Source organism: Sporothrix schenckii (assembly GCF_000961545.1).
Source record: "Sporothrix schenckii 1099-18 chromosome Unknown Cont47, whole genome shotgun sequence".
NCBI lineage: Eukaryota > Fungi > Ascomycota > Sordariomycetes > Ophiostomatales > Ophiostomataceae > Sporothrix > Sporothrix schenckii.
Window position 1 is genome coordinate 4,583,475 of NW_015971148.1, and position 16,200 is coordinate 4,599,674.

Genomic DNA, 16,200 nt, shown 5'->3' on the forward strand with positions numbered 1-16,200 from the left:
GATGCGAAAGGGAGGGGAGGCCGCCTTTTTTGTGTTGTTGGAACGACAATCGGGCGATCACAAGGGACCGATCAAGGGGAGAGAAAGGGAGGAGAAAGAATAAAAGAAATAATAGGAGGAATAAGAGGGAAAATAGAGGGAAAAGGAAGAAATAGCAGGAAAAAGGTACAAAACAGGGGAAACGGAGATATGTGAGACGAAGGAGATAAAACTAGTAGGGTAGGGAAGAACACCGAGGGGGACGAGGCGAGCGATCTCCGGATCTCTCTGCCAAAGCGCCAAAAGCGTTTGCTGTGTCTTTGCTTTCTTTGCTGTCTGTCTCGTCTTTTGTGTGCGTTCTGTTCCTGCGTTTGTACGGCGAAATGACCTGTCTGCTGTGTGATGCAGGGGGCGGAATGTGGAAATAAAATGCGTGCAAATGCGAGCAAGTGCGTGCAGATGTTTCGCTGGCACTGATTGATTTCGATTCTTGGGTAGGAGAGTGTGGGGAGCGGAGCAGTGGGCAATGTGCGGATGGATGGCGAGGAATGCTGTTTTTAATGCTGTTCTGATGCTGTTGCGTGAAAGATGAAAAGTGAAGCAGAAGCAGATGGTGCGAAAGGTGGAAAGGGACTGATGGATGGGGATGCTCTTGACAAGAGGAGGAGAAAAAAGGGAAGTTGGTTGTTTCGTTGGTTGGTGTATGGTATACTCCGGACACACCAGCTCCTTCTGTTTTGGGCGGCCTGAGTTTTAATGCGGACGATCGCTCCTTCCTGCTAGTTTGTTTTGTTGGGTTGTCGGGGAAGGCGAGAACAGTGAACACAGGTCAACGAAGGAAGGCACGCCTTTTTCCGTAGCAAGCTTGTCGAGTCGTTCTTTCCTTGCGAGTCGATTGTATCTGTTTTGTTTTGTTTTTGTTGGATGCGGGTCGTTGGGATGGGAAAAAGGGAAGGAGCAACAGGCAGTAACCCCCAAAAAAGAGCAGGCAGAAAGAGCCGGCGAGGCCAGGGAGAGACGCAGTAGTACAGACAACACCAGAGATGCGGTGAAAGCGGTAAGGCGATGAGTTCACTCAGCGGTGGCAACGGACGGGCATTGGAGCAGGCAGAAGGACCAGTTGCAGGCTAAAACAAGTAAGAGCTAAAAGAAAACCCCCCAAGAAAAAGAACAAAAGAGCCAAGGGAGACGAGATTTACAAGCGTCACTGCTTGGTCGCTCGGGGCGGGCGGTAAGGCAGCTAGGCGGGCGTGCAGCGAGAAGGTGGTGCAGCAAGAAAAATGGAACAAGGGGGTGTGGGTGGAAAGAAAGAAAAGAAAGAAACGGGGAACGAGCGACAGAGTGAGTGACGGAAGGCCTCAGAGGGGGGGGAGGTGATGGGCGGCAAAAAAGCTGAGGCAGGAAAGGAAGGGGGCGGGAATTCCTTCACACGGCCGCTCTTTTTCAGTTACAATGTTGCTGGTAATGTGTGCTGAATGCGCCTTTGCATTTACAATGTACAAGTATGATGTATACTCGTGGCGAGCTGCCTCGGAATGACGATTCTGTGCCTAAGCAATCACCCAAGGATATTGCCCTCGAAAGTGAGAGACAGATGAAAAAAAAAGAGGAAATTTTTTTTTTCGGTGGATGCCGGGTGGACTTGAAAGGGAAGGCACGAATGACGACCAAGTAAAAAGTACTTTGAAATGTAGGTGCCCAGAGTAAATGTAAAGGACTTCTGAGCATCTCCTGATTTTCATTGTTTTTCTCTTTTCTCATTTCTCTTTACTCTTTTCTCTCGTTTCTTTTGGGTAGTTACTGTTTGCCTGTTTTTCATTACAGGTCCCTCTTGCAGCCTGTTACGTACGGCGCACTTGCTTTCCTAGTTTTTCTGGGCTCTTTCTTATTTTTTTTTCTGGGGCCTTTTCTTGGCTCTTAACTGGGTCTGGGCCGTTATGGGGCGAAACGACAGGGAAGACAGCAGGAGAGCAAGACCAGGGGGGGCTCTTGCCAGCAAACAGTGATGAGGGTACAAACTTTTTCACCGGCGTGTCTGCGCTTGCACATACAAAAGAGCCTGCATGACAAGTCTCTTGTTCGTCCGCCTCCTCGCCCGCTTTCTTTGCAGTTGCTCTCTTTTTTATGGGTCCCTTTCCTTCTTTTTCTTCTTCGGTGCCATAATTTCCTTACGAAAAAGTGTCTGGGAAGAGACCCGAAACGACCCACGGAACGGCGCTAGTGGACCAGAACTTTTTTTTGCGCTCACACCCCCTGTCGTATGTCGCATGCGCGAGCTGTGCCGTAGGGAAAAAGAGAGCGAGAACAAAAAAAAAAAAAATCTGGTGGCAGAGGCAAAACGGTAAATGGTCTGGCGACAAGCAAGAAAAGTGGAAAGTGGTATGAGGCACATTGAAGCCTTTTCTCTGTAGGCAGCAAGTGCCACCGCCAGAGAGTCAGGCACCTCCGAAAAGCAGCACGTCGGCGGCCGGTTGCTCTTTCCCCTTGTTTGGTCGTTGGCAAGCAGAGGCGCACAGAATAACCAACGTTCACCGTTTGAGGCTATTACTCCCCCCGGTGGCAGGCACGAGACATGAGGTTATGGAGCACCACGGCACAAGACACAACGTCGTTTTGGACAGAAACAGGAAAAGAGGATCCATTTTTTTTTTTGGCCAAAGGGTCGTTCTTACTCGCACGGGCGCCAGGGTGCGCCGCACGGCGCACGATCCACGTCCCTGCCTCCTTTTCGTCCATTACGCCCAGGTCAACTCATGAAAGCCCATCTGTCAAATGTCGCACTGGGTAGGACGTAATGTGTTGGTCATCCAACGATCGTGACGCAAGGGGGACCTGTCGGAGAAGAAGACGAATGACATCTTCATTTGGGGAAGGAAGGGAGTATTACGACGCAATTACTTTGTACTTCGTAATGGGGGAAAGCTTGTGAAAGGGAGGAAAGAGCTCCGTGACAGGTGTCCAACGAAGGCAGGCGCAGGGACGAAAAAAAATTAGGCTAGGCAGAAAAAGAAAAGTGGTTGGGTGGGTCCCACAGCAAGTCCATCCAACAACAGCACGATTAGCACCGACTAAGAAAGGCGGTGTCCATCTGGGGCCGCTTTTCTAGGATGGGTGGGTGTAAGTACTTTATGCAAGTGCGAAAAGTTGCTGCAGCTGCTGTGTCTTGAGTGGTGAGCAGACGACCAGCAGACAGCTGAAGGCTGCAGTCTGCATGTAGTATTAGAGAAGAGCGAAAATAGAAGGCGGTGTGGGAGACGGGCGTCTAGGTGTGTCTGGAAACAGCGGATCCTGGACTCGACTTGTTAGAGGATGGTATATGTCGTATGTCATAAATCGTACACAGTCCTGTATATGGGGAGGCGGACACGCAGGAGGCAGGCGCGAGGTAACTGCACATCAGACATGCGTTCGATGTGTTCGATGCGCAAAGCAACAAGTCGTCAACAAGAGCCATCGTCTCACAGACGGGATACTGCGAGACGATGCCGATAAATATGAGATGCAAGTGCCCGCTGTTTGCTCCATTGCGAGCAACCCGCGCACAGTAATACGGATCCCAACTCACGGCATCGCACCAGCTCTTTTGGTGTTAGTGATTCGAGGATCGAGGACGAAAAAGGGCAGTTGCAGTTACTGAGTAGTGACGGCGATACGTATGGCCATGTTGCCGTTGTCCACTTTTTGATGTGTTGGGTTTGATCGTCAGCGATGCGTGCGAGGATGGATGAACAATGTGGTTGACGGTTGCTATGGAGTGCGCATGCTCATAGCAGTGTCAGAAACTCCTTTCACAACTGGGGCGCACTGTGGTCGAAAACGGTATTTTCTTGCCTTTAGTGCGCCAACCAATCACAGAACACGGAATTGCGATTGGCCCCGGTCCACAGATCTGGGCCTCACCTTTGGGCCGATGTAAGTCTCTGCAGAAACGGAAAACAAAGCGTTTGGCAGTGCCGGGAGGCAAAATATGCACGAACACCAATGTGTTGGTCTAACACAAAGCGTGCGGCCTACTCCACGATGAATTGCTGGCCTGAAGCCAGCCACTGTGAGGTCGTTTCAGCCTGCGACGGCAGCTTGATGCCTGTTAAGTTGCCCAAGCAGAGCGCATTTATCTCAAACGGCGTACGAGCCACACCACCTGGGAGAGAGACAGCGCATGTAAAATAAAAAGGAAAAGTGCCATTCAAATGCACGAAACAGGCTGTTTAAGAAAGCTGTTTGTGAACTAGTGGAAGGGCTCCATTTTATCCTATTGGCTAGGTGTAGGGGACGTCATAAGCCCAGAGGAAAAACAGAAACGCTACAAAGTAGTCGCAAAATAGCAGCCAAATCGGTCCTCAGTGGTCTTAAAAGCATACGATCCTAGCAATACTGTAGGGAGATCAGCGGCGGGAAGACCTCTTAGTTCTGTCGCCGGTGCTAAGAAAACTCTGCGGTATTAGTAGGCGACCTCTCGCCTGATTCATTTCGCGATTGCCCCGTGAGAATCCCGGGTGGATGCACACAGAGACGGGATGAAGACAATAACGGACGATTTGCAAAAGCACGTTCAGTACCAGAGTACGTAGTATGAAAAGGTGAGGTGACCAGGTGTGGTCTTGGGTCTTTAATTAATCAATTCGAACTTGCCGTTTCTGCGCGTTGTTTACAATTGCCGGAAGGAGGGCATCTTCTTGTAACATGCCATATTCCAAGCAATCAAACAACCGAGACCATGGAAGGAACGAGGTACAAACGGTACGGAATACAGAAGACGCAGAAAGTAGGTTACTGCCACGAGGCAACAGGCAGGAACAAGGTTCCACAACCGGGCGAACCGCGAGAAGTGGAGATAAACAGAAAAATCGGGTGTCTGTTGGAAATTGGCCGACGACAGTGAAGACGAGCAGAGAGAAATGCTGTCACTTGAGGCGTGATGGAAGCTACGGCGCGCCCAGGCGCAAAAGACGAAAACGGGTGTGCAAAAAAGAGGCAATTCGGAAGGAAAGAGGCAATAATGGGAAAAACCAAGGGACCCTGAAAATGTCCTTCCCTGCAACTGTATTCTGTACTCCGTTCTCACCCACTTTTACGCCCACTTGCCCACTTCCCATTTCTTTCTTTGGGCCAGAGTGGAACACGACGGAAGCCGCAGACGTACTTCCTTGATCTTGCAATCCCAATTGAAAGATTTTCTCTCGATTTCTCTCCTTCGCTGCTTTCTCTCCGACAGAGGTTCCGCTTGTTCCTTGTTTATTCGGCGAAGTCTTTCGCATACACATGCGGGTTTACCCTTTCCCAATTTTTTTCCCTCTCCCGTTTGTGCTTCGTTCTCTATGAACCACGTTTCCATCTCACCCCTGAGCCTCCGCCGTTTCCCCAAATGCATGCAATGTGACGCTCTCCAAGTACGTAATCTTTCGTTGGCCCAAAGTTGGGGGTCAACAGCAGGAGGTCGGTCCCTGGCGTATCCTGCAGGCGAGGCAGAGAAGGTGCAGGGGGTGGCACCGGCGGCTGCGCCTGCCGGGTTGGGGTGCAGTTGCAGCGGGCCATCGCTTTTTATGGAGTAGCGTGGAGGATCGTAGTGCATTGGAAACAAAGGCGGTGAAGAACCACATCCCAGTCCGACGCAAACAACACTGGCGACGCTGGTAGAAGGACACTTGCGGATTTATTATGAATCAACTTCCTTTGGTCCCTCGATCTTGCAGCAAATGGCTAATTTTTTTTTCTCTTTTTTTTGAAAAAAAAAGGAAAAGGGAACGAGAAACGACTGCCACTACTTGTTATTCTGTTGCTGAGAAGGAACGAACGGCACCGAGTCCGTCGGCCGCTGGTCGCAGTTGCTTACTCCGTTACTCGTGTGCAACTTTCCTCCAATAGCAATGGCAAGAACGGTTACCAAGTCGTTGATTTGTTCCTGCCCCCCCTCCTGCACTGCAGATTACGGATTGCCACCTGTAGTTTATTTGTCTGTACTTCCGTATTCTCTGCTGCTTCCTGTTTGGTGCGCACAAGAGGTGCGCCAATTCGGATAACCACCCGCCGTGTTATTGATTCGAGCCGAGCAGGTGCTTTCTAATTGCGGTACTTTTGCACGCTGGTTATTTTGCTAATTTGATACCCAGGCGGTGAGCGCACTAGGCACAAAGCAGCACAGTATTTTCGATTGACAAAAGGGGCGCCTACTTTTCAGTCTTTGTTGCATGATGGATGTGTGGGTTAATTTTTACTCAGCCAGATCTTTTTTTTTTCGATGTTGTTTTGTTTACATTTGTTCTAGAAAAGTGTTCCTTATATTGGCATATCAACGATGATAATAATATATTCAAGACAAAAGCGGCGTAATATGAGAAGTGATGCTGACGGAGTAGTTGGGCATGAGAGCAAACAAAACGACAAACGGTTACATGCAGAAGGTGTGAAACAGTCTCAAGACGGCAGGCTAAATTATTCAGACTTTATACAGGCTTTGGTTTGCTTTTTCTTTCTCATTACATCTCATCCCAATGGCTAAAGTCTTAACATTGCAAAGCCCTGGATATCACTCAATGGAAAGAACAAACTAAAACACCAAGTCCATGTCTTCATACCCCGTCCATGACGAGAGCATGCCAGACAAAAGGAAAAATAGAATCGATACAAATGCACATCGGAAAAAGAATAGTTCAAGTAAAACAATACACTCCACGTTTGCGCTCGCTCGGTCTGTCTGCCTGTCCTTTTGCCCTTTGCCCACGCCAACCCGTTGTATCGCATCCAACACCTAAGCATAGTCACCCGTTCACCCGTTCCTGTCGTCGCCATGACTCCCAGAAACCTTCCAGAAATAATGCAAAGTGGTTGGCATCGTTTGCTTGAATTATCCAGCTGCAGGTTGCAAACAGTGAACGATGACATGTACAAAGAGGGATATTTCCTTTTTTTTCTGTCGCCGTCTGTTTTCATCCACCCGCCCTCCCAACACAAACCGGAAGAATAGAAAGAAAGATATAAGATACAATGATAAAGTTGAATACGAAACACAAACGATAAGAAAAACGCCAACACCAAAAGCCTCAAACTCCCCGTAACAAAAGACAGTGCTGCACTGCAAATGCAAAGTAACAAACACAAAAACAGTAACAGACAAGAAACTAATAAAAACGACCCATTTGGCGCCCCATGTCCCAATGCCGCTGGTGATTGATGGAAATTAACGTTTTCCTTTTTTATAAACGTGTAGCGTGTAGGATGCTTTTAGTTTTTATTATTTTTTCGAAGTGGTGTCGGATGCGTGCGTGGATAGTAGTAGTTTCGTAATTTTTCGTATATGTGAACTAAGGGTATGCCAATGGCTCAAAAGTAGGCAGGAAAGTAAAAGGAAACCCGTGAGCTGGACCCGTCTAGGCCCGGTTGGCCACGGCGGCGAACCGCTCCGACACGTCCGGCGCCATCTTGATGAACGGCAGCTCAAAGAAAAAGAACTTTTCGTTCTTGACTAGCTCGGCAATCACCGCCAGCAGGCCCCACGGCTGCGGCCAGTAGTTGACAATGCGCTCAAACAGCACACGGCAAATCTGCTGCCGAATGTCCGTCTCTTCCGGGTCCGACATGTCGTGCCCAAAGATCTCCAGCAGCGCCAGTGCGAAGAAGTTGGTGTGTGCGTTGGGGAACCGCAGCTGGTTGACAATGCTGCAGATCAGGTAGTATCGGCCCTCGGCCGAGAGCTCGTGCAGAATCATCGACAGCGTCGCCACATCCGGCCCGCCCGCCGTGAACACGGGACCACCGCCCGACACCCGCGCCGCCACATGGTTGGCAATGTACGCCACGACCGCGTCGACCACGGGCACGTTGGTCGAGATCGCCACGCGGCCCCAGGTCGTGCTGGCGCTCTTCGCCTCCGTCTTGCTCATCGCGTACTTGACGTGCGCCACCACCTCTTCGGACGGCCCGGACTGCAGCGCCTGGTCCAGCAGCGCCGTCAGGCCCATAGACGACAGCAGCGGGCCCGGCTGGTACCGCCCGTTGGGGACCATGCTGGCCTCCTCCATTTGGTCGAGCCGCAGGCCGGGCATCGTCGGGTCCGGCGGCTTCGGCATCGACGTCGGGTTCGCAAACAGCACAATGTTGAGAGGCTGCACGAGGTACGGCGGCAGGCTCTGGCAGAGCTCGACGTGGTTGGCCGCCAGGTAGTCGGGGAAGTCATGGTAGATGATGAGGACCAGCTTCAGCGCCGCCCGCGAAAGCTCGCGCGCAATGTTGGCGCTGTCGGGCACCTTGAGCTGCTCGCTTGTGAACGACAGCAGCTGCTTCAGGATCTTGGTGTACGACGCCCAGCCGTCGTTACCGGTAGCGCGCAGAAGCGACGGCATGAAGATCCGGTGCTTGATCAGCTCCGCCCAGCCGTACACAAAGTACGGGAACGTGGTCGGGCCCAGATCGTTGAAGCGCGTCGCAAACCGGCCCAGGATCTCGTTCCGGTCCGTGTCCGATAGATGCTCCGACACGTTGTTGATCGAGACGAGCAGCATCGAGAAGAACCGGAAGAACACGCGCTGGTTGTACATGTCGCCGCGCTGCACATAGTGGTGGTTGAGGATCATCGTGCCTAGGGCCAGGATGGAGTCGAGCAGCTCGGCGCGCGGCGACCGGCCCTCGGGCACCGCCGCGTCGCTCTCGGTACCGCAGGCCTGCACGAACATAGCAATCAGCCTGGCCACAGAGTCGATCGCGGCGAACCCGTCGTTGACACTCTCGCCCGCCTGTGCGCTGACCTCGCACCGCTCCACAGACCGGTCAATGGCGATGCGCACGAAGACATAAAGATCGTCGCGGTTCGCAATGATGCCGCGCGCGCGCATCTGCTCCACAAAGATAAAGGGGATGTTCTCGGGGATGCCGGGCTTCTGGCACACAAGCACCCATTCGTCAAACACGTACTCGATCTGGTCCTTGCGCTGTGGCGTGAGCTCGCCGGACGCGTCCTCGGCCTCGGGGTGCGACGGCTGCGCGCCCTGGGTGACGATTTTGGTCTTGAACTCCTGGCCGCCCGGCACCTCGGGCTCCTCCTGGACCCATGCCCACGCCTCGGCCAAGCTGTTGATGAACTGCGCATAATACAGAACCTGCGGGGCGTCGCGAATGAGCGTGAGCTCGAGCAGGCGCGTGAAGAAGACGATGGAGCCCTCCTTTCTTTGCTTCAGAGTCACCGCCATGGCGTTGTCAATGACGGACCAGTCCAAGAGTCCCGTGGGCAGCAGCACCGAGATGAGGGGCAGGCGCAGGAACGCCTGGCCGGGCTGCGCCTGGAAGAACTGGGCAATGCGGTTGGTGACGGGGATGCCGACAATCTTACGGAGCGACTCCAGGACGTGCACCAGACTCTCAAACGCCAGGCTGTCCTCGAGGTTGTGGTTGAACAGCATGGGGCAGACCTGGTCCGCCGCATAGATGGCAAAGTCCTCGAACGTCGGCTGCGCCTTGATGATGGTCTGTATCAAGGCGTCGATAATGTCCAGCACGGGGTGCGGGCGGGGCAGCTCCGAGAAGTGCTCCTCAATGGCGTCTGTGGCGGAGCGCTGCAGTTCCATAATCAGCTTACCGATGCGGTCAGCAAGAGCCCGGGTATCCACGCCCGGGCCGGCCTGCCGGCCGCCGCCGTTCATCAGGCCACCGTTGACGCCGCCGGCCGCCACGTTGGCACCCCCGTGAAGCTGCGGGTAGCCCTGCAGCTGTGAGCCGACGGATGCAACAGACGGGGTCTCGGCCGCCGGCGGAAGGCTAGCAAGCGAGCTGTACTGGTCCTGGAGGACGTCGTTGGCGAGCGACCGCGTGGTGTCGGATGCCGAGGCGTTGTGCGCAGCCGAGGCGGCGGCCGAAGCCGTCGTCGGCCGCGGGTGGCGAGCAAAGTCGTCGTAGATGGCCATCTGGTCGTTGTTGAGGCCGCTGACGCTGGGGCTGAGCTTGTACGGGCTCGGGATGGTCATGGCCCAGCGGCTCAGGCCCGGGTCCATGTACGGCTCGTTGGGGCGCTGGAGGCGGTGGCGTCGGCGCGCCTCGATCTCGGGCTCGATCATGTCCTCAATCTCATACGCGGCGCGGTCCTCGGTGGCCTTTTCGATCACGCTCGACGCGTAGTCCAAGTTGGAGTTGACGCACATAATGATGGTTCCTTCGGGCAGGCCCTGCGGCAGGTCGCTGGAGAGCGTGCGCATGTAGTTGGTAAAGTTGGCACGCAGGGGCTCCTTGGAGGTAACAAGGGCGAGGCTGCCCGCAGTGGCCTTGGCCATGCTCACCGCCGACGTGCGGAGACGGTTCTCGTCAGGCTCGATGGCAAAGTCCTTGTGGATCATCTGCTGCGTCGCAATAGCGGCAATCGCCACTGACCGGTCGACCACTTGCTGGATAATGTCCTGGAGAGCCTGGACGAGCGCGTTGCGCACAATCTCCTCGAGGCGGGTCTGGCTGACGACCATCTCGCTGACGGGCGGCACATGCACCTTTGTGATGCGCTCGGGTATCATCGCGACCATGCTGTTGGACACAACGCCCGGCACCATGCCGTGGCCAGCCAGGCTGCCAGCCGCACCAACGCCGGCGTGGCCGATGCCGTTGAGCGAGAGGTTCTCAAACGCATCGAGGCCGTCGTGCGGCATGTCGGTCTCCATGGCGACGCGGTTGAGAATCTCGCCCGAGGGTTCGATGCTCTTGTGGTCGATGCTCAAGGTCTGGCAGAGAACCTCAATCTCAAACTTGAGGTTCAGCTTGAGCTCGGCGTTGTGGTACAGGTCGATGAGGAAGTGGATGATATCCATCAACCACGGATTCGGCGGCTTGAACACGTTGGAATGCTCGCCCTGGCTGAGGACCTTGCAGACAAAGGGGATAACGACAATCAGGCGCTTCGTGTCGTGGGCCTCAATCAGCAGCTGCTTGAAGGCAATATTGCGGTGGCGGATGGGCTTGTCCCGGGCAAGCGTCAGGAGGCCCAGCCAGCCACCCAGGTTCTTGAGATGCGAGCGTTCCGTCGAGTTCTGCATCGTCGCCTCCGAGTTGAGCATGCGCGACACGCTGACGTAGGTCTCGCGGAGCACTTCAGCCCACAACATGCGGTCCTCAAAGTGGCTCACAAGCTGCAGATATACCTTGTGGTAGTTGGGCTGCATCTTGGCGCGCTCCTCGACAAGGTGGCTGGCAAACCACTGCTGGTGCTTCACGTCGACCATGGGGCGGATCTCCTGGAACATGGACTGCAGAGTGTTCGCCGTGATATTGTTGAGCACAAACTGAATCTTGCCCTGGGCATCCGGGTCGGGGTCTTCAAAGGGGATGTTGGGTGGAAGAGGGTCGACGTTGATGGAGACAAAGGGCGGCTGCTCAGAGCCGTCGTCGTCGTCGCCGTTGCCGTTTGTGAGGGCCTCATCGTGGCCGCCGGCGCCGCGTGCTTCCTCCTCGGCCTCGCGGACCACATCGCTCGCCTTCTTCCAAGCTTCGGTGCCCTGCAGGCTCTTGCACTGCAGAAGCTGGCGGCAGAAGCCCGGCCACTCGCGGAAGCGGGAGTAGAGCTGCATCAACGCCTGCATACCAAACTTGAACATGGGGTGGTCCTGTTGGTGGTCCCGGACGGCCTCGAGGATCATACCCAAGCCGACCTTGAGCGGCAAGTCTGAGATGAGCTTGTGCGACATGAGACCACCAAAGAGCACGGCGGTGGTGGCCAGCGCCTCTAAGGGGTAGTCGCCGAAGTGGCTGTACTCCTCAAACAGGCTGTTGATCATGCAGGCAAAGATGTCCTGTTCAAGCCGGTCGCGCGAGTGCTTGTAGTGCTCCATGATGCGGACGACCTCGCGGACCTCGATCTCGTTGCTGTACATCTTCTTGAAATGCTCCTCCATCTTGGCGTTGGCCTCCTGCGGGAGCGCGTGGCCGGCCTTTTCGCTCTCCTCAATGATGTCGTCAAAGCCTTCGCCGTAGTTGATGAGGCGGGGGTAAACGGCAATGCACTGGCGCTGGACCATGACGAGGTCTGGGCTAGGGCTTGTCGTCGGGTAGTAGTCCTCTAGAATGCTGAGCAGGGCCGACACGGTCTGCACCTTCAGGGGAACGTTAGCCTTGGGCTGAATCTGCTGACCGTCGGGCCGTTGGGCCTCGAGTTCCGACTTTATCATGAGGAACTGCAACAGCGGCCGAGCAATGTCGGCGTTCCGCTCTGCATTGTTCTTGGCCCACTCCGTCAAATCGACAAACCCCTGACCATGGGCATATGCTACCAAGTCTAGGCCAAATCCGTTGGGCAGGTAGACGAGGTCGTTCAGCCAGCCGTGCTTCGCACAGTGCTCGAAAATGTCGGGGAGGTCGCCGGGGTGCAACGCGTGCGCGTTGATGAGCTGCTCTGTATGCAGCTGTCTGTCTTTGCGCCAGAGACTATCAAACACAAAGTCCCAGTTTGCTGTCCGCTTATACAGGAAGCCTTCGAAGAGTGACGTGAAAGTCTCGGCGGCGGTGACCGGCCATGGCTTGGGGACCATGGCGGCCGACACAACAAAGATATCGAGGTTCGGGATGACCACCGCCTGGAATAACCTGCGCGCCTCAACATTAATGCTAGCGTGCTGGGAGGCGAGGGCGATATGGACAATGGCAGAAACGGCGGCGAGCGAGACGAGGGGGTGCTTGGCGGCAACGGCGGCGCGCTCGCGGATCTCGGGAGCGGCGTCGGCATACTCGTCAATGGCAATTGTGGAACGGAGGTTGGGTATGGTCGTGGCATCGAGGTCGTCGGGCGACTGTGACGCATAGGCGTACACAAAGGAGAGCTGGGAGTCGGGGTTCTCCCAGCTGCCGCCCCATAGTCGCTCAATGCTGATCGTCTCGTCGTCGCGGGCAATGGGGGCGAGCGCATTGTAGAGGCGAAGGAACTGGGACGCAGAGATGCGTGCGCCCGGCTGGTCGAACCGGCTGATGACGTCCTGCCACTGGAACGTGGCCGGCACAAAGCGCCGCAGCGCAGCGACGAGGACCGATGGGTTGAAAGCGTATGTTTGGCTGATGGCAGTGTATGTCAAGGCATGGGCGACCTGCTCTTCAGTGGTCTGTCCCTGGCGGTTTTGGAGGTAGGAGAGCGCGGTGTCCTCATCGCGGGTGAAGTCGGCACCGGTCTTGTGAATAAAGTTGGCAAGTGCGTTGGCGGGCCGGTCGGCCAAGACGCGCATCAAATCGAGAGCGGCCAGGACCGCAGGCGGCGGGCCCAGCTCCTCGTTCTCGTATCGTTGCGCGACTTTTATAGACAGATCGGACTTTGTGGTGTTGGTGAAGGTGGGAGGGTGGAGCTGGATGTATCGGTCGACGATGAGGGAGACGAAGCTGGGATCGACATCAGCATGATCGCCGCCAGGTCTGGACAGGATGTTGACAAACGTGGGGAAGTTTGTCGAAAGGATAGCGTCGGCTGAAGAAGAGGACGGTTAGTATGCGCTTATGCAAACTCAAAAAGGCGTAAATGGGCTGCGGGCGCGTCATCCTCCGATACAGAACTCACCCTTTGTTTTGAGATCGGAACGGGAGCCAAGCTTAAAGGCAAGGGCTAGGATGGTCTTTTCAAGGGCATCGAGCTTGAAATGCTCCATGAACGTCGAAAGATCAAAGTCACGGAAGATCTCCTCGGTGCCAATCTCGATGGACTCGGCAATGTTGCGGGCCTGGTCTGGCTGGTGCGAGATCTTTTGCATTTCCGTCGTCAGGAGCTGGTAGGATCCCGGACTACCCCCCGGCCGGTTAAAGCCGGGGAATATCTGGGATGCACTACTAGCTACAAGACGGGCGAAGTATTTGGTAAACACGTCCATGCCGTTCTCATCGATGAGCTAGAGGAGGATGAGAGGTTAGTGAGTTGTGGCAGGAAAAGAAACGCGCAATCGCAAGCGCTATAACGACAAAGAAGAAGAAGAAAAAGAGTCCACAAGGGCAATGGCAACAAACCTTTCGTAGCTGGTCCCACTTTGAATGGTCGACTTTCTCCTCCTTCAGGCTGCTGAGGAGGACATACACCTGAGCAATAACAATCTTCGAGACGTTGTTCGTCCCGGTCGGACTGCCGGTGACGGGACTGCCACCCAGAGCCGCGTTCTGGGATGGATGCGGAGAATGGCTAGAGCCCGTATGTAGCGATTGGGCAGGACTCGGAGAAAACGTTCCCGCTCGAGGTGGTGGGACCATGGGGGAGGTCTGGCGAGGGTGTGAAGGGAAGATATGCTACTATCCAATCCAACGGGCGGACAGAAGCCACTTCCTCACCCGACGGAAGAGAAAAGAGAGAGGAGGGAAGGAGGAGGAGGAGGAGGGGACGGCGGAAGGACGGCGACAGGAGAAGGCAACGATCGAGGCGTGGCGGAGAAGCAGTCGAATATGAAAACTGATGCAGCGGCCGAGGAGAACGAGACACGGCGGTCACGAAAAAGAGAGAGGAGAATGGACAGGGCCTGATGGACAGTGCAATGCACAACCGTATCAACGCCGCGACGAGATGGAGATGCAAAGAATAGTGATGATCGCTGCTGATCGAAATGACGCTCGAGGAGGACCACGGACCAGCGCGAACGGGCAAGCGATTGGACAGACAGGCGGCAGGATGGCAACGCGCAGTCGCAGACTCTGCAGACAGAGGCCTTCGCGGGACGGAATCGGGTCGCAGTTTTGCTGTCGGAGGGAGCTAGGTCGCGGCATTAGCATACATGTGTCCAAAGGAGTCACGGTGGAAGACTGATGTGAGGAGGGGGAACAAGACACGCAGCCCCGGTTGCAACACCGGCGACGGTAGCACACGCGCGAAGGCCGCTGCAACACTCGACAATCGACGGCCAGCGACGGGGGTTGTCTCGTGCCCTCGTGTGATGTCTCGCTTTCTCAGCCTTTTCTCGTGCCTTTTTTTTACCTTTTGGTTGCTCCGGTGGGAATCAATAAAATACCCGTCAAACGATGTGAAATATTGGTACACGAACGAAAACAAAGCAGAATCGAGTGTGTCGGTCGGGAGGTACGCGGTGGCGATGGCGGCTAGAGGAGGGTGAGAGGGGCGGGCGCGTGTGGAAAGAGGTGGTTTGGAGAGTGCGTGATGAGGCGGACGTTTGGCTCAATTTTTCTGCGAAGGGGGTTTGGAGGTCGATGCAGGTCTTCCCTTTAGGCTTGGCTTGGGCTCGGGCTGTTGGAGTGTGTCGGGTGGGTGGTGACTGCCAGTTTTGCGTAGCTGGTGCGCCTACCGTATGGGGGCTTTTGCGGACTGACAGTCGCTGTGCGCGCCTTCCGCGCCCTACTAAGATTCTGCGTTGCTGCCTGGAAACTAAGGCATGGGAGCGTTAGCCTCATTCGGTACCTGGCGAGCTGGCAATCTCACCTGCCCGCTATTGGCCTGGAGCTTGGACCAACTGCCGCTGGAGCTTGCTGGCCCAGTCGGTGCCTTCCCTGTGCGCGACCAGATCGCCTGCACAGGGCGGAGGGCAATCTTGCATCTCCCTGCCTTCATGGCGTGAAAAGACGTTTTCGACGGGATACAACATAGACAACGAGGGGATACGCACAGAATATTGGACAAGATGTGCGGTCCAGAGGGAACGCTGTGTGGCAGTAGAGTAGCATGTACTGGCTTTTGCTTGGTTTGTCACGTGTCACCAGATCACGTGCAAAATGCGCCTGCCTTTGATTGGCTCACCCAAGCTGAGGAAAGAGCTCCAGCTCTATGTTCACCCCAGACAAGAACTGCGTCGAGTCACAAGATGCTTGCATTTGATAGCTTGATTTTGAAAGTACGGAATACTGGCAAGCCAGAATCGACATGAAACGAGAAGTTGGCCTCGTGCTCCCACGTATCTCTGGCGCAGCGAGCCGCGCGGTTTGAGGCGACCGCGCATTCAATTAAGAGGATTTGCGGGGCCGGTCGCAGTTGCCCTGGCGACGCGCTAGTCAACAACGTCCCAGCTGGGAAGCATCGGCGTCACTGCCACCCACACCGCGGCAGCCCCTGGTACACAGTGACAATGGGGCTGCTATTACCTGTGGTTCTCTGATATTAGATGAGCTGGGCCGTCTTCTCGATTCTCTTCGACACTCCTTTTGTCTGCTCTGCATATCCCGTTTGAAGTTCTCGCATTCCAACCGATCTTCACGCAAAACGCGGCTCTGAGTGAACGAGAGCACATATCGTCAAGGCGGCATCGTCGACCGTTCACTTTTATATCGACAGATCATTTTGATTGAGACATC

General features: G+C 55.0%; 1 protein-coding gene across 1 annotated transcript; it reads right to left on the minus strand.

The window, feature by feature from the left end:
- Positions 1 to 7,346: 7,346 nt before the first annotated feature.
- On the minus strand, positions 7,347 to 15,463 carry SPSK_03839 (CCR4-NOT transcription complex subunit 1; the record flags this gene model as incomplete). Its single annotated transcript, XM_016730654.1, has 7 exons — positions 7,347 to 13,393; positions 13,484 to 13,808; positions 13,924 to 14,092; positions 14,239 to 14,653; positions 14,695 to 14,997; positions 15,201 to 15,273; positions 15,335 to 15,463. The coding sequence occupies 7 exons, from the start codon at positions 15,461 to 15,463 to the stop codon at positions 7,347 to 7,349; spliced, it is 7,461 nt and encodes a 2,486-aa protein (XP_016585967.1).
- Between the last annotated feature and the right edge of the window lie 737 nt (positions 15,464 to 16,200).